Below are 17914 nucleotides of genomic sequence, written 5' to 3'. Positions count from 1 at the left end.
GCGGGCCCCGGCGCGCGGCCCCTCGCGGCGGCCTCCCCGGGGCCGCGGCAGCGAGCGTGGAGGCCTGGGCACCTCCAGCGCCTTCTCGGGCTTCCCCCAGGCCCCGCACTGCTATTATCAAGGTTTTAAGGAGCTTCTGGGTTTGGGTAGCGTTTGCAGTTAAAGGCAGGCTGCCCTGAGTTTCTCGGTCAGCGAGGCGCTGATGGAGCTCTTGGGTGTTGTAATCCCACCTTTTGTTTCAGTTCGTAAACATAACACGCTTCTTCCACACTCCCTTGTCTTCCTTTCTTTGCACCGGCCTTAGTGAAGGCCTTTCCTCCGCCCTGCGCCGCTTCCTCGTGCAGCAGATAAATAGCGTGACCGCGCTGGAGCCGGAGGCCCGGAGCTCTCCATAGGTCACGAGGGACGTGGGACATTCCACACGCAGGACGTAGTTTCAGTTGTCTGTTTATCTCCTTCCTAAACTCCAGAGCTGGCACCACGCATTCCAGGGGGGGAGGAAGAGGGAAGGGACTTCTGCAGCCCTGAGCTCTCCAAGCTGGCCTGTAGGAAGACTGGAGGAGCTGACACATGGCTGGGTTGTTACTGAGGCTTTGAGTGTAAAATCTGTATTTCGGGACTTGCTACCAGCTCCAGAAAGTAACCTAAAGAAAAAAATCAGATTAGTCGTAGGTTTAACACTTGTTTTATGCTGTAGCAGTGGTGTTGAAATCAAGCGCTAGAAATAGCGTTGCATTAATGGAAACGTGTTCTAAAATACTACAGCACTTCTCACAGCAGTGAAAAACTAAACAAAAAGAACAGAGGCTCCCAACTGTAGACCTTAGAGTTTGTTGTTTCCCAAGAGTTCTGGCACATGAGATGATGAGCAGTCTGCTCTTGAAAACATGTCATGACAAAGTATCTTGTCCATTAATCTATCATTTGTCTTGGAAAGGTTTTAATACTATAGTCTAATTAGACTGTACTAGAGGAGTTAGCTCAGAAATCTGGTGGCTCCAGCTAAGTAGGTGTGAACTAAGGAAAGCAAATATTTTAAATAGCAGGAGTACTTACTGCTGTTTGAGACATAATCTGTACTTAGATTGAGCGTTGCTGCTGTGGTTAGCCTGAATTGAGAAGGAAGTCCTGCTCAAAGACACCTGCCCCGAGTGCAGAAAAGGGGGGAAGGATGAAGGTGTTCATGTCGGGAGCAACTGTTACTGGTCTCCAGACTTAGACAAATTAAGTAGGACAGTTCATGAACTCTGTTCTTCAGCTAAGATGCAGTGGAATACTGTGCAATTTCTGCAAGAAACACTGTGTTCTTAAGCCTAAGCTAAAATAGCTTTGTTTTATTTTTTTCCTTCATAACATTGTTTCTCATCTTGTAACTCTTGGCTTTACAAGTTGGACTGTAAGTCCTGCCAAATAGATTATCAGTGTGTTTAGCTTTAATGGTTGTCTGTTTTTTTGGGAGTTAAGCTGAACCAGAAGAATCAAGGTAAATGGCATCTGAAACTCCAGGCAGGATATAGGAAACTCAGAATTGTGCAGCTGTGGTGCATATTTCCAGTCTGCAGCAAGCCAAGGTGAAAACTGTGCAAGGTGAAATTGTGTTAGCAGCTGCTGTCGGTGAAGTCACCTGGGTGCCTGGTGTGAGCGTTCCTGCAGGGAGCTGCCCTGGGAGGACACCACGAGCTCTGGCGCATCTCGGCCATTGCTCAGCCTAGACCCAAAGCGCAGGGGTTCCCCGCACGTATTTATTATGTTAAACTTCATGGCTGTAGATGGAAAGTATCGTTTGTACTGGAGGAACTGCTTTTTTATTTGGCGGAAAATTTTTGAAGGAAAATTGGCATTAAGAAAAGTGAAAAACAGTAGTGGGGAAGAAAAAAAAGATTTATAGTTGCTGTCCCTTTTGATGCTAATAAAAATGCATTACACAAATGCATTTTTTATCTTAAGTATATAAGTAATATAAGTACTGGGTGATTACCAGGAGACTTTCTTGCAGGTTTACCTGACCTTTTTTTTTTTTTTTCTCCTCTCCTCTCTCTCCCTGTAAGCACTTAATTATATATAACAAAAATCTTCCCAAATCAGTGACTTGGGTTTGTTTTGTGCCTGTTGCGTGTTTCGCTTTTAACTATGTATGGAAAGTAGACAACACCAGTATTAATGCGATATTAATACATCTGGGTTTTATCAGTACTTTGTTTTGTTTTAATCCAAACTGCTTCTGTAAGGTCCTGGACAATTAATTTAAATATATACCTATTTGTCATTATCTGTAAAATGGTGATTCTTTCTGTTATCGCAGGAATAATGAGAGATTTGGTTACTAATTCCACGGCGCTTTAATCAGATAAAGTGCTAGATAATTACAGTTAGCCAAATGGTGTACGCCTGATTGTGACCGGTTTCCCTTTGAGGAAACCTGGTGCTGAGAACTGACAACTAAAGCTGAGATTGACCATGTTTATAGTGGGAGAAGAGAATTATTTGAATGGTGAAGACAGTATTTGTCCTTTCGCATCTGGAAAAGCATTAAAAGGAATTACTGCACGTATCAGGCAGGGAAAATGGTTTTATAAGTGCAGCAAAAACATCTTCAGACAGTTGTTGACCATTTCCTTTTCTGTTTGCATTATCTAAAAACAGTCTTGTGTCTTTCCTACTAACAATTGATGACCTTGCTGGGATGTGAAAAAAAGCAACAAGAGTGTAATAATAACTATTACCTAAAAATTAGTCATCAGCTCCTTTAAAGTTCTTTGAACTTTGGTATGCATGGTATAAGATCTTCATATTTGCATTTTAAAGTTCTTTCCTATATTTCTCACATATAATACTAAACAGAACTACAGTAACTTAGTTTTGATAAAACACCAAGGTGTTTTTTCAGAGTCTGTGTTTGTATTTCAAACTCTCAAGGAAGAGCATGTAGAATGCCATATGTTTTTAGGAGCTATTTTCACAAACGTGTTCAGATGAAACATGTGAAAGAATATCATAGAATCATAGAATGCCGAAGGTTGGAAGGGACCTCAGAGGTCATCGAGTCCAACCCCCCTGCTCACGCAGGGTCACCTAGAGCACGTGGCACAGGGCTGCATCCAAGCGGCTTTTAAAGATCTCCAGAGAAGGAGACTCCACAACCTCTCTGGGCAGCCTGTTCCAGTGCTTTGTCACCCTCACAGTGAAGAAATGCTTCCTTAAGTTCCTGTGGAACTTCCGATGCTTCAGTTTGAAGCCATTTCCTTTAGTCCTATCCCTGCCCACCACTGAAAAGAGGCCGCCCCCCTCCTCCTCACTGCCTCCCTTGAGGTATTTATACACGCTGATCAGGTCCCCCCTCAGCCTCCTCTTCTCCAGGCTGAACAGACCCAGCTCTCTCAGCCTTTGCTCATAGGGCAGATGTTCCAGGCCCCTGATCATCCTGGTAGCCCTGCGCTGGACTCTCTCCAGCAGCTCCACATCCCTCTTGTACTGGGGAGCCCAGAACTGGACGCAGTACTCCAGATGTGGCCTCACCAGGGCTGAGTAGAGGGGGATGATCACTTCCCTCGACCTGCTGGAGACGCTTTTCTTAATGCACCCCAGGATCCCGTTGGCCTTCTTGGCCACCAGGGCACACTGCTGCCTCATGGTCAACTTGTCGTCCACCATGACACCCAGGTCCCTCTCTGCGGGGCTGCTCTCCAGCAGGTCCACTCCTAATCTGTACTGGTGTCCAGGGTTATTCCTCCCCAAGTGCAGGACCTTGCACTTGCCCTTGTTGAACCTCATGAGGTTTCTCGCCGCCCAGTCCTCCAGTCTGTCCAGGTCAATATATATATATAAATATGAAAAATATACATTAAATTCAGTTAATCTACACATTGTCAAGAAATAGAAAAGGTTTTAACTGGAAGAAGAATATTTTAAAATAAGTTAAAGTGGTAGAGGAGATACTTGAAAATAAATTCTTCAATGTAAAAGTTATAAAGCTGATGTCTAGCTTAGAAATGTAGGTGGTTTTAAAGAGTTCATTACATTTCTTTATTTTGTATCATGTATCTTTCATGGGAGAATATTCTATGTCATCTGTATTTTACGGGGCAGTGATAACTAAAATACTAAATTGATAAGCTGTTTTGCAAATCTTGCTGCAGGCTGCAATGTGATGCAGGTACTGTTTTAAAGAATTGAGAGGTTAGTTTTCCTCTGATAAGGACATGTGACTTATTGCTGACACCATGTCACTTGGGAAGAAGAAATAAAAGAAGATGTAACCCTGAGCAAGGTGTAGCACACGGCAAGTGCAACTCTACAGCAACTGAAGACAGTTTCTGCCAGGACCATCACAATCCTGTTCCTGCCAGGGCTGCCACTCTCCCTGGCAGTGATGCTGGCACTGATGTGCCCAGGATCAGTCCCAAATTTAGTTGAAAACTAATCGCCTGTGAGGGATGCATCGCTGTGCCCTGGTCGCCTCCCAGAATAGCTTGCAGCCCGGTCACGGAAGAGTCAGCGGCGCCGCGAGCGGAGCCATCCTCTGAGGTCACTGCGGGAGCCCTGGGTCCCCACAGCCCCTGTGCCAGCGTGAGCGCCCAGGCGCTCTGCTGAATACATTATCTCCAAGGGAGGAGGAAAAGTAGTGGCAGGCAGCACAGCCTTCCCTTGTGATGGGAATTGGCTCTGCTCCTTACAGAAAGAGTTTACCTCGTGCTCCAGCTTATTGTGCATTGGTGCCCACAGTCAGGAGGCCTGCATCACATGGATTTTTTTCCATTGTGGATGCACTGTTTTCAAGTGTTTGTAATGGCATTTGAAAGCTGTTAAGAAGTACATAACTGAGCAGTTTGTGAAAGTGCTCCTGAAGGATTCAGGTGCTCTTTGAACATCTAGAGCTTCTACTTTCTCTTTGAAAAATAGTATTATTTTTCTAGACTGCCTACAACTTGATATATTGACTTAGCATCAAGACCTTAATGTTGTCTTCTGGTCTGTGAAAATGAAAACTATGACTTTATTTATCTGAATCCACATTAACTTCTGACAGTTTTTTGACCGAACATAGGACACTATTTTTCAGCCTTGTGATGGAGTACCTTAATTTTCTTAATTTATCTAATATAGTTTTGGAAATTATATTTGAAATGAGATTCTATGTACATTTGTGTACATAATTGATGAAGACTTGTTTAATTTTTGAGCCTTAAATTTTGATCTTCTCTCTTGTTACATTTACATGCAGATGTCTTTTAAAAAGGCCCTGTTTAACAAATCTTTTATTTTTGACTTTTGGGGGGGGAAATATACATATATCCCTATAATAATAATGGAAAATAATAAAAATGACTTACAGGGGTTTTTTTGGAGCATGAAGGTGTCAGCACAGTTAAGAGTTAGAGTTACGTATGGCTCATTGCTACATGGCTGATATCGGTGCTTGTGCAAGGATGTAATTTGAAGACTGGTTGCACTGGTGTGACTAGAGGATAATTTGGTTGGCAGAATAGTTATTGTTAATGGTGCCTTGTAATATTTTAGGTTGGCATTGTGCTAGGTCAAGTAAAATCACTAGAAAATGCACTTTGCAAATAAAAAAAAATGCATTCCATAATAGAAATTGAGACACATATTCTTCTTAAACAGCCCCTGTAATTCTAGGTCATTAGAGGAAAATTCTCAAGCACATTAAAGAAACAACTCACCTCAATAGCTTTAGTTTAGATCATGTGTTTACAAGTTAAAGTGCACTTCAACTTGTAAGAAGTTAAGTTCTTCCCAGAGTGCACAGAGGCTTCTCTCCTGAATAGAGCAGGGGTTCGGTGGAGATAACGCCAGAGAAGCTGCTCCTGGGCACGTGTAGGAGGAGGCTTAGGGCTGCCTGTGAAACTTCCCATTTGTTATTTCCTAGTTGTGAGTGCTGGATCCTCAAGCATAATACACTTTGTAACACTTCTGTAAAAGGAAAAGGTTGAAAAATAACATAGTTTACAATTGAGCTCCAGATACAGTCACTGTTAGGATTTGATGCTGTAGGTTCAGCACTGATTTACCTACGTAACAGAACAAGGGATGATAGTGTAGAAAAAAGGATGTGTTGAATTTAGAAAGTGCTGAGAAAGAGAGCATGAAGTAGGAGAAAGACTTATTTGCTCCTGTGATTTCTAAAGCATTTTTATTATCTTGTACTTTTTATTTTCTTATAGTGAACAAGTGAACTGACTTCAGAGTAATTGTGGTTGGATTTTAACTTTGAATTCCAGGAAGCATTTCTAAGGTGATACAAATAAATTCCTTACCAAGGAATTATTTCTCTGTTGCATTAACATTTGAGATTTGCAGCTGGTTGAGGTATTTTAAAGCCTCTGTGAGGCAGGGAAATACTTGCCTGTGATGACTCAGAAAGCTTGTGACAGAGCAGGAACTGAAGGCAGCTCTCCCATGCATCTGCCGTGCCACAGGCCGCTGCTCTAGCACAACTAATCCTTTTTTGTTAGGTTTCAAGGAATGCTGAATCCTGTTGTGCAGTGTGAGAGCCTGTGGAACAGGCAGCCTGCCCCATTTCTGTTTGCCACGTCTCAGGATGATAGTCCTCACTAAAGAGAGCTCTACTTGTGAGATAAAAACACATTTTCTAAAATAATGCTTGTGTGGAAAGCATGTTCTGCAGAGATGAAGTGGCTAAAACTGTTGGTTGAGCACAGTATGGCCAGGGTGAACGTAGCAGTGGCCAAGTTTGAAAATTCAAATAACATTATAAGTTTTTGTTTGTTCTCTCTCTCTCTCTCTCTCTCTCTCTCTCTCTCTCTCTCTCTCTCTCTCTCTCTCTCTCTCTCTCTCTCTCTCTCTCTCTCTCAAACTCTCCCTTAACATAACTGAGGTAATGAGAGTTTCAGCGTTGGTTAGTGCTGGAAGGCCTGATCAGTAACCAGTAACTTCAGATGATGTGAAAGTTTCAGTTGTTGGCAAGAATGAATAAAAGAGGGTCCATGAAGATGCTGGAGTCCTGCTGTCCAGAGGGGTGTTAGTTTTACGGGAGGCATGGAGCTGTGGATCGCAGTGCTAGGTGCCCAGGGCTGCTGTTCCGGGTGCAGGCAGCGTGCCTGACGTGCCTGGTGGCACAGCAGCTGGGGTGTCTGCTCTGCAGTTGCTATCTCGGCTCCTCACCATCTCCTGTGCACTCAGCCGCTTTCATCAGGACCGCACACAGCAATGGCAGGCAAAGTAAGGATTGCAGGAGCAAGTCATTGTGTAAGATTGAAGTCTGTGTGAAGTTAAGCAATACACAAAGCAGAGACACCTTTATAAAAATAGTCAGTGTTCACAATTCTGCCCTTCTGGCTCTTCCTTCTACAGAGCAGCTTTCTGTGTTGTGATCGGGGTCTGTTATGGGCCAGGTCTCAATGACGAGATTTGGTTGTTTTGATCAGGTGTGTTCCCTGATACTGCTCAGTTATGCAAAAAAGTCACCCAGCATAAAACAGGGTTTGCATTTGATTTGGAACAGTTACTGCTGCGTCTTCAGGCACCAAGGTTTTCCGCACAGCTGGGGCTTCCTTGCGTGGCTGCGTGTTCCTTGCGCAGCGGGTGCTGTCCCGGCGCAGGGCGCTGGCGGCGGTGATGCAATCCCGCGCGCGGGTTGCAGCACACGGGAGCCGAGCGCGCAGAGCCGCCCTGCCGGCGCAGGGAAGGGAACGGCCCCGCGTCCGCCTCGCTCCCAGCACTCGCGCAGCTCCCCGTGCCTTTGGAACTGGGAGACTAGGATTGCAGGCAGGGTGCAAGCATCAAGCAGCAATAGGCACTTCCTGAATGCTAGCACGCTACAGTGTGAAAAAGAGCATTTTTTGCCTGGTACTAGTAATTTATTTTGTAGTTGCTCTTCCTATGGGTATCCATCAATTTTATGGCAACATGCAGTAAAACTGGAACTTTTAAAGAGGATCTATTTGGGCTTATGGAAATTACTGGGATGAATTTCTGTTGGAAGATGATCCTGATGAATCTCTTTTCATTGTGCTTTGTGTACAGGGAAAGGAAGTGAGACATTACTGAAAAAAAAACCCAAACTTTTCCCTGTTACATGTTGTTTTAGTAGTTATCTATATTTCCATATGTAGCTTGTCTTTGTTTTCTTAAACTCTGTGGTTTCTGCCCTGCTATTTATTCTGAAATCTGTACTTCTGCTTTATCTTGGGTTTATTACTCAAACTAAGGCAAACTGCAGAAAGGCACTTTCAGTTTACAGCAGAAGTGTCTGGAGGAAGCTCGTGTGGGGCAGCTGCGGTTTTAAATTCAGCGTTTGTTGTGCTGCTTGCCACATGCGTGTGTGTGGTTCAGGTCTCCTCTGCTGGAGCTGGACATGTTGACACTGGGGTACAGAGGTGGCCGACGGGGAAGGGGGTTGGTTGCAGCAACCAGCTGAAGTGCCAGAATATGTAGTACTCATCACCGAACAGGATTTGCCTATCACCGTCCTCACATCTCAGCAGGAGGGGGTTCTGCCATAGTAGCAAGTTTTTTATTTGTTTATTTTGATTTGCTTATTTCTAATAAGGAATACGATAAAGTCCCATTTGTAGGCTATCCGTGATGTCTTATATTTTAATTTTGATTTAAAGAATTTTTCTCTGTATTTTTGTTCTAAGTAAATATATCTGAAAAGATTTTTTTCCTACTTCCTTTGCATCTTTAGTTATTATTGCAATAGATTGCCAAGTGTCAATAATCTTTACTGTTCTTACTTGTATCACTTGATGTATTCGTTTTAGCATATCTTGAATTTTCAGGATTTTCCCTTAGAGTTTGCCCATCTCTTTCCTTCTATCCTACTTCTCCTCCCAAGCTAAGAAGAAGGGCAAGACAAACTTCCTAGTTTGCTTTTTAACAATTTGTTGATAGTCTGAATTTAAAAAGAAAGTTGATTTCTTATTTAATACCAGGTATAACTGTAAGATGTGTGAAGGTTGGGATGTTTTCTTGTTTGTGTAATATGGGAATTCTGAACTGGGGTCTCCACTGCTGGTAGGATGTTTCTATAGTTTTCATTCTAGAATGACGTTTTCTAGTCAGCGAGAACATTGTTCTTTTCACTGAATGTTGTTCCCGAGGAAATCTTTCCTCACAAGACTGGAGTATCCTGGCTGCGTAGTCTCTGAAAGGTCTTGATAACTTTTATTCTCTGGAATCCAGCGCTGAGAAGAGTATGGATTATTCACTTAATTTGTGAAGTTCTTTGTTCTGTTTAGAAATGAGTGCTAGACTCAAGCTGGTAGTTACTGTGCTGAACCTTTGGTAGCTAGAATGAAGTGGGTGATTGCTTAAAATAGATACACAGGACAAATAGTTAATGATGGTAGTTAGAGTCATGTCGCGCTAGTCAAGGCTTAACTTTTTGTTTTTGAGTTAGAAACAGGTCATTACAATTTGGTGGGTGTAATAATAAGCTGTTTATGTTTGTGTAGTGCTGTTTGCATCTACATCTACCACGTAGTCTGTGTTGAATTTGGAGGAGATCTGGATTACCCACTCGCAATGACTCAACTGGTGACAGTCTTATGCAGGAGAGAACACACGTGATAGCATCAGAAACCCGCTGAGTGCTGGGGTCTGGTGGTTGGCTGCAGAGGATGCCGCAGGGAGCACGACGGCTTGCGCAGTTATGTGATTGTGCTGGGGTTTCCTTTGCTTGTGGTTGACGCAGGGAGTTGCGGGGGGGGACTTTCCTCCCAGAGCTGCAAGCAGAAAACTGCTCAGGCAGGCAGGGTCGCTGCAAAGGAAGCTACTAAAAGAGTTTATGCCTTTGGTTTTCGGAATGATGGAATTTGCAGTTTGTAGGACCTATGACTATGTCTGCAATTGGGCTGCGGTATTTTGAATGCACCTGATTTCTGATGAAAAAATGACAATGCGCTTGAAGTTTGGTATGAAAAGGAGAGGACCTGGACAGATATTTTGGGAAAGGAAATAATTTCAACCTATCTCAGTTCTTTAATTTTACCCTGGGATAAAATATTCTGTTACATTAGATGCCTCTGGGTTTTGGTTATCAAGTAGGAAATGAGAAGCTCTGAGGTGTCTGAAATAACCAATATTAAGGGCACTAAAGAAAATGGTGTCTGCCAGGTTGGAAAAATGTATAATTCATAAATAAAACAGAAGCGTATGGAGCCAAAATTATGTTAGGCAGTTGGTTAATAATTTATATCATGAACCGCAGGTATTCCTGAAAGACTTGAGTGGGGCTAGAACCACTGCTGTTGAGCAGCTATGTAAAATTCTGCACCAAACGTAGTGAGGTTTACCGGAGTACCTGTATGTTTTGTCTTCAACTTGTTGGGCCTTTTGTGATCTAAGATCTTCCAAAGTGGTGTAGGACATTGATAGATTCCAAGATGGAAAAAAACCTAGGCCCTAAAATGAGGGGTTTCTTACAGAATTGAAATTCACCGGTTTGTTATTGCTTGAAAAGTATTTACAAGCCCCTCTCAGATATGTTCACACTTGATAAGCTTAATGTTACATGTGTTTGATGACCAAAGTGTGGATTAGGAGGTAGCTGCCTGCTTTGCTGCACACTGACTTTCAGGAGGAGAGGGGAGAGTGGGAAAAGAGATTCCTTAGAAAACTGTTTTCGGTAGTACCTGGCACGCAGAGCTAAAGAGCTGGCTGCTCTGTGCAGGTGTGTTATCCTCAGCAGTTTAAGACTGTTTGTATCATGAGCAGACATGGTACCAAAATACAGTGTGCTAAGGATTTTTAAAACAAAATTAACGGTGCTTTAAAGATGCTGAGAAAGTTCCCCATTGAAAATGCACTACTACCTCTTTGTAATGGGAACAGGCTTTGTTTTTCAAGTATCTTCATTCTCAGTAACATACCAAGTAACATACTTGGGGCTTTGGCATCAGTAACACTTGTTACACTAGTCTGTATTTTCAGCAGCTCATTTAGATTTTATATTTTGACCATTTATAGCTTGTATAGCATCCTGAAGAAACAAAACAGTTTTTCACAGCTTTGCATGCTGGCTCATGAAAAGTATCGATTTCTAGTGCTTTGTGTGCCCCCTTTTTTTTTGAGGAAAAGAAAAAATGCCTCGTTTTCAAATATAATAGGTGGTTGGAAAAAAAAAAGTTAAAGTTTTTTTTTATTATTTTTTCATGGCTCCAACTCATCAATGGAAAGTCTCTGAGTTAAATCAGTTCTGAAATGTGAACTGAAAAAAGATTTTATTGCATCACCTGTAGGAATTTATAATAAGGCACCTTATTTTTTTCTTGAGTCACTCTTTAGTATTATGCAATAAGATCTTTCCCCTCCAGCCATTAAGATGACTGTGCAAGTTGGAGGAGTTCTGTGGATTTGTAATTATTTTTCTTTTTCCAATGCTAACATGCAGTTACCCTCTGAAAAGCAAATTAAGATACTAAACGCAAGTTTACTCAGTTTGATACGAGTGAAGATTATGGAGAAGTGGCTGCTGTTGGCTTGGGTCTGCTGAGGGTCCCATGGGCAGGGCTGGTTCCTGGAGGGGCTCTTGGGCCCGGTCACAGCCCTGGGGCTCCTTCCATGGCACCTGGGATACGTCACCTTCCCAAAGCCCTCCTGAAACAGCCTCCCTTATGTCTGTGCATCTGCCGGGCTTTCCATGCAGGAGGATTCTCGCCTCTTCCTCCAAGGGTGTTGCCAGAAGGGTTCCCCCTCTTTGGGCCCGGCATGGGCCACGTCCTGGCATAGCAAAGGGGCTGCCAAGCCTTCCCCTCGTCCGGAGCAGAGCTGCGGCCGCCCTGGGGCAGGGAGCTGCTCTGCTGTGGGGAGGAAGGCTGCGTGGTTCAGGCGCTGCAGCGTGAGGTGCTTTCAGGAACCTCCATTTCTAGAAAGCCATTTCCGTGCTTGTTTGTTTAAGCGTTTTTTGTGGTCGAGAGCAGTGTTGACACTTCACTGGTGGGATGTTCATGTTTTGCACATATAGTGCATCTTAAGCACACACTGTATTGAGTTAATGGTTGTTGCTGTGGTAGTAATTGCAATTTCTCATACCTGGCTCTATTTGCACGTGTACAACTGATCCGAGCTTCCTTGGGCTTCGAGGAAGAGCAGTGTGGGCAGGACTGGAACTTCAAATGTTTGGGAAAGCATTTTGCAAGACCATTTTCTCAACTCAGATACTGTATCTTGGCACTGGGGTCCTGATTTTGGAAATCAGGAAAGGAAAAATGCACTTTTTCCTTTAATTAAACTGCTTTTCAAATCTGTACAATAGTGCAAACAGTTTGTGCTGCAGAAACTAATATTTTTGAGTATGATATCTATAGGACCTTACTTCAGTCTTGCTCAGGGACTTGTTCCTGCTGGGAGGGAACGAGGAAAGTATCATAAATTGAATTTATTTGATTGATGCAAGTCAAGAACTTTTTTTTTTTTTTTTTTTTATACTAAGGCTTTTATAACAAAAACCATCTCCTAAACCTTTATATCCTGTTGTGTAGTTGTTCTTTCTTGTTCTGTATCTTCATGACAGTATTTGTCAACACCAAAATACATTACATTGTTAACACTTGCCATCAACTTGTTGTCTATAATACAGCTTAAAAAAATTAACTTGCCTGACTTTTCCATGATGAAGTGCCATTCCTTTTTTTCTGTTAGCCAGAGTGGTGAAATGCAGGCTTTGGGCAGGCTTAGGCTTGGTCCCTTCCAGTTTATAATATCCAGTTTCTTCCTTGCCTGTGGAACTTGGCAGTCTGGCTCATGGGTTCCTGCCCTGCGTGTTGGGCTGGGTCTGGCCTTGGAAGCATGTGGGAAGACTGGGCACACACAGAAATGGCAACAAAACAGGGCTGGATGGTGCTTCGCTTCCTCAGGACTTCTGCAGCTTAGAAAGCTCAAGTGGAAGGACACGAGAGCACAAGCAGGTCTACTGCAAAGGTGGTAGGCTGCTTAATTGAGCTGCTGTCTGGCTCTGCGAGGTGTAGCTGGAGAAGCCGAATGTTGCCCAGTTCGTCGGGCTGCCCAGGGAACTGGTCTGAGGCCAGGCTTTCCAGCAGCACTATCTGTGTGTTGTGGATAGTTGCAAGCAAGGTAAAGCACACACAGACTTGCTTTTCCTATCAAAACGTGTATTTACAGGCTTTGAGGGGAAATGTTTGTAGACTCCCACAGATGAATGTGCGTGGCATTTCCAAGCTCTTTCCAAGCAAGTGGCAAGATCACAAGGCTGGTATTCAGCTCTCCATAGCTTGTTCTCCTGGCCTGTGGTACAGTAGTGCATCATCATGATGTTGGATGCTTTGGTTTGCAAAGAAGAAAAGTGGCATTTCTGTTTCAGGAAGCTCACAATGGAAGGGAGAGGTGAAGCTCATGATGGGCCTATGAGAGCCCCCAAAAATGGGGGGGCCCCCAACAGTCTTGGACATAGATGGTTTTCTAGCTCTGGGCTGGAGAGAGAGTCTTTTGCAGAATTTGAAATTGCCTAGGTTGAATATTAAAGGATAAGTTTATCAGGTGTTTAAGGTAAGTTGTTTTCCGTGTTTGACTCTGTTCCTGCCCTTGGTGCCCTGCCAGTGCACATCGTGCCGAAGCATGTGCACTGTGCTGCCTGAGGTATCCAGTCCAAGTATGAGTAAGTTGTGGGTGAAGTGATGATAAATATGGGAAGCTTGCCTATTGCCTAATATTCCCACGTCGAATATAAAAGATTAAGGATGAGATTTATTTTGAGAGCTCTTACATCATCGAAAGATACAGAAGTAGGATACTTGCAAAGTAGCTCATCAGGTGGCTGAGAAGTCTGTTGTGCAATGGAATCCATTTCTGGGTAGCATTTTACTTTCTGGTAGCATTCCTTCATCTAGTGAGGTAAAGTTTACTTTTTCAATTTAGGTGCAGTTTGTGGGTTTTTTTGTTTTTTGTTTTTTTTTTTTTAAGTTGCATTTTTTGGTGTATCGTTACTCATCTTTCCTGCAAGTTCCAATAAGCAAATTCCACTTCAGAGTAATTATTAGGGCTTCTTCACTTGTTAAACTCCATGCCATGTAAGCGTCTGGTGTTCTGTGCTGCAGAATTTGATATTCTCTGTGTCAAGTACCTACAGTTTGCAATGTGTGGGTTTTTTTTATTACCATTTGTATCTTATTTCTTTTGAAGTTTCTTTGTAAATCAAGAAATACTGCATGCAAAAGAAAAAAAATGTGGTTACATGTGCTACCTGCTTTGTACTCATTCTTTTTCTCTCTCCTTTTTTACAGAAATGAGCCGTCAGACTGCTACAGCACTACCGACAGGTACTTCCAAGTGTACGCCATCCCAGAGGGTGCCTGCGCTGACTGGCACAACAGCCTCCAACAATGACTTGGCTAGTCTGTTTGAGTGTCCTGTGTGTTTTGACTATGTGCTGCCACCCATTCTTCAGTGTCAGAGTGGCCACCTTGTTTGCAGCAACTGTCGCCCCAAACTTACGTGCTGTCCAACTTGCCGAGGTCCCCTGGGCTCCATTCGCAACTTGGCTATGGAAAAAGTTGCCAATTCTGTACTATTCCCATGTAAATATGCCTCTTCTGGATGTGAGATAACTCTGCCGCACACAGAAAAAGCAGACCATGAGGAGCTGTGTGAGTTTAGGCCTTATTCGTGTCCATGTCCCGGTGCTTCGTGTAAGTGGCAAGGTTCTCTGGATGCCGTGATGCCCCACCTGATGCATCAGCACAAGTCAATTACCACGCTTCAGGGAGAAGATATAGTGTTCCTTGCTACAGACATTAATCTTCCTGGTGCTGTTGACTGGGTTATGATGCAGTCTTGTTTTGGCTTTCATTTCATGTTAGTGTTGGAGAAACAGGAAAAATACGATGGTCACCAGCAGTTCTTTGCGATTGTACAGCTGATAGGAACACGCAAGCAAGCAGAAAACTTTGCTTATCGACTTGAGTTAAATGGCCATAGGCGGCGATTGACTTGGGAAGCAACTCCGCGCTCTATCCATGAGGGAATTGCAACAGCCATTATGAATAGTGACTGTCTAGTCTTTGACACCAGCATTGCACAGCTCTTTGCAGAAAATGGCAATTTAGGCATCAATGTAACTATATCAATGTGTTGAAATGGCAATCAAACCTCTTCAGGCCAGTGTTTAAAACCATTGCATTTAATTTAGCAGAAACTAGGGTAACCATCTTTGACTGTCAGAGAAACTATTTGGTAGACGAAGGATAGATGTAAATGAAGGTAAATAAAAGGAAAGGCTGTTAAATCACAGGAAGCAGTTGCATGTAGTAACACTAATATATTTAAAATAAGTCAACAGTAAACCACTGAAAATATATATACACCCAAAATGGGCATCTTTTGTATTAAGAATTGATTCTACAGGAAATGTTGTAAAATAATTCTAAAAACTTGTTTGTAGATTGATTGTACTGTTGAAAAGGATACTGTTTCGTGTTTTTGTTTGTGTTTTTTTCCTCCCCTTTGACTGACAAGCCATGTTGAGCGGTCTGACCTCTGGCCGCTGCTTTTTCCCCCACCTTTGTAAGTCACTACATAGTATTGCTGCTGTTTGTGTATATTTTTTGTGTATTTGCTAATTTTTATTAACTTCTAGTTTTTCATTAAATAAATATGACTTTCTTTTCTGTAATTCAGGTTTTCTCTTTTTTGTATCTTTTTAAAATTAATTACAGGTGTCATCTTTTGATATGCATTATTGCTATGGTAAAACTTATATTTCTGTATGTTTGGTAAATTTTGTCTCTTTCCAGTAGTCAATTCATTGGTGATACTGTTCTTAATTGAGCTATTTTGTGAATGTATTGAACTTGAAAGGAGCAATTATGTTCAAAGCTGTGTTGGGAAAGAAGGCTCCTTTAAAAACAGTCTAGATGTTGTTGTACTTTGAGTTATATCTTCTAACAAAAATGGAGAATTATTGAGATTTTTTCTAAATTAAAAAACAAATTCACATTTCAAATTTAGAGATGCTTAGAAACTCAGTTGCATCCTTGTATTAGTTGTTTTTTCAGTACAAAGAAGGTATTGTATTACACAGTATTTGTAGCTATAAAAACAGAGCATTTGTTTAAAAAAGAAAAAGACAAAGCAGTCAGAATGAAATGTTTTCAGTCTTTTTATATTTGTCATTAAAAGAATACCTGGCAAATTTAAAAAAAAAATTGCTTTTTGCTTTAGCTCAAAGTTTGACACATTAATACTATTGCTCAATTTCTTGTCTTCATGTCTTTTGGTTGTTACTAACAAAAGTAATTTTCTTGGACTGATCTTGTATATCATTGTAGTGATATGATATACAGTAAAATGCAAATAATTTCTTACAGGTATAAGTCACCAGCCATAAAGGCTTTTTGTAGGATATTGGGCTTTATGCAGGTTGCCTATATGTGAAAATTTTACCATGAATGTATATGGTATGTGTGTTATAAAACATGGAGGCAGAAAAAGGAGTAAGTTGAAAAAAAATGTTAAATCTCACAATATTTGAAAGAAATCGTTGTCAAACCTAGTAATGATGGACATCTGTTTGGAGAGGTAGTCTGGCTATTAACTACTTTTGTAACACATTAAAATACAGTTTATTTACTGTGCACTGTCTTTAATAGACTGATTTCTGATAAGAAATTTAAGACAACTCTTGCTCAAATTGTTTTGATGCAGGATGAGGTAAGTAGTTTTCCAGGTAAGGACCATGAAAAACAGCAGTGGGGATGCATAAAATATAGAACCAGAGGTGGCTTTGGTTAGTAGAATTGGGAAGTGTCAGGTTTTACAAGACTATTTTATGCTGGTTGAGTTTTCACAGATTTCATCTACAAAATGTACTGGTGTCTTGTGAAAGCAGGTAGATGCTTCAGAGGAGTCTGCAATCCAGCATTATTTTCCTCATGAACATACAAGAATTGTTTGCCAGTCTTCTGAATCCCGTAGTTACTCTCACCTTCATCCACTTGTGTATGTTACCTCAGTTTTATCTTCTAGTCTACTGACAGAAACTTGGCCAAACTTTACATTATTTTTATATACATATATGCACCCACCCAGGCGCTCTCTTGTGAGTGGCTGACTGGCAGCGACAGTGGCTCCTGCCTGTCAACATGATCTGATTTTAACACTCAAGTTTTGTTAAGAAATCCTAGCTAAGTACTTGCTAGGCCAGCCCTGAGCAGGCTCTTTCTTACATCCAAGTGTAACAGGATGGGTAAGCACAGGGTTTACTTAGGGGTGTTCAGCGGTGCTGCTTGTAATTTAAATGGCTCTGTGTCTATCACCTGTCCCAAAAGAACATGGCTTTTAAATTCTTATTGCAAGTCAGTGCTATGATTTAATTTAGGCCAGGAGGAGCTAGTTCTTAAAAAGAATGTATTTTTGAGGAGGATTTTAAAAATTGTGATGATTTTTAGAAGCTACTGGCATAGTCAGGTTCCTTTTGATTGTGTGTTACAGGTAAGAAATGCTATAGCATAACTAATGTGTGCTGAACTGTTACATCGTAAACTAGTACTACTGTATTTGTTATAAAAATTTATATAAAGCATTTGATGTCCACCTGTACATGGAACAATGAAGCATATAAATTATGCTTAGGCCATGATCTTCAAAAGTATTAAGAGTAAAATTCACTAGACCTCCTCTAAGTAGTTATTATAAAGTATTATCTCTGTGTAATTGGGAATTGCAAGTGGAAATACTCAGATTTCTCTTTAAATGAAATGCAGCAGAGCTTGCATTTGTCCTCATTAATTATAGTGCTATTGCCACTGCTATCTCCTTGTGCTTAAAGAACAAAAATTTTATCATAAAGTTGGATGTGAATATTTGGGTTTTGTCTTGATGTATCTTGCTACTTTTTTGTTTACAGTATTGCTTCAAAATTGAAGTAGGTTAAAATCTTCTGTATTGCTGCCTATACCACTGTATTATTTATTGCTGT

The 17914-nt window shown here is 41.7% G+C and overlaps 1 protein-coding gene across 1 annotated transcript in view; it reads left to right on the top strand.

Moving 5' to 3' along the window:
* The window catches only part of SIAH1 (siah E3 ubiquitin protein ligase 1), a 20270-nt gene extending 3997 nt beyond the window's left edge, over nt 1–16273 (top strand). Inside the window, exon 2 of the mRNA XM_026036530.1 lies at nt 14223–16273. Coding sequence (XP_025892315.1) covers nt 14225–15073 — 849 coding nt within the window. The 5' untranslated portion in view covers nt 14223–14224 and the 3' untranslated portion in view covers nt 15074–16273. The remainder of the gene's footprint in view (nt 1–14222) is intronic.
* Nucleotides 16274–17914: the final 1641 nt, after the last annotated feature.

Source organism: Nothoprocta perdicaria, unplaced genomic scaffold (assembly GCF_003342845.1).
Source record: "Nothoprocta perdicaria isolate Ctin4 unplaced genomic scaffold, notPer1 scaffold_18, whole genome shotgun sequence".
Lineage (NCBI taxonomy): Eukaryota > Metazoa > Chordata > Aves > Tinamiformes > Tinamidae > Nothoprocta > Nothoprocta perdicaria.
This window is presented reverse-complemented; position numbering and strand designations above follow the sequence as displayed.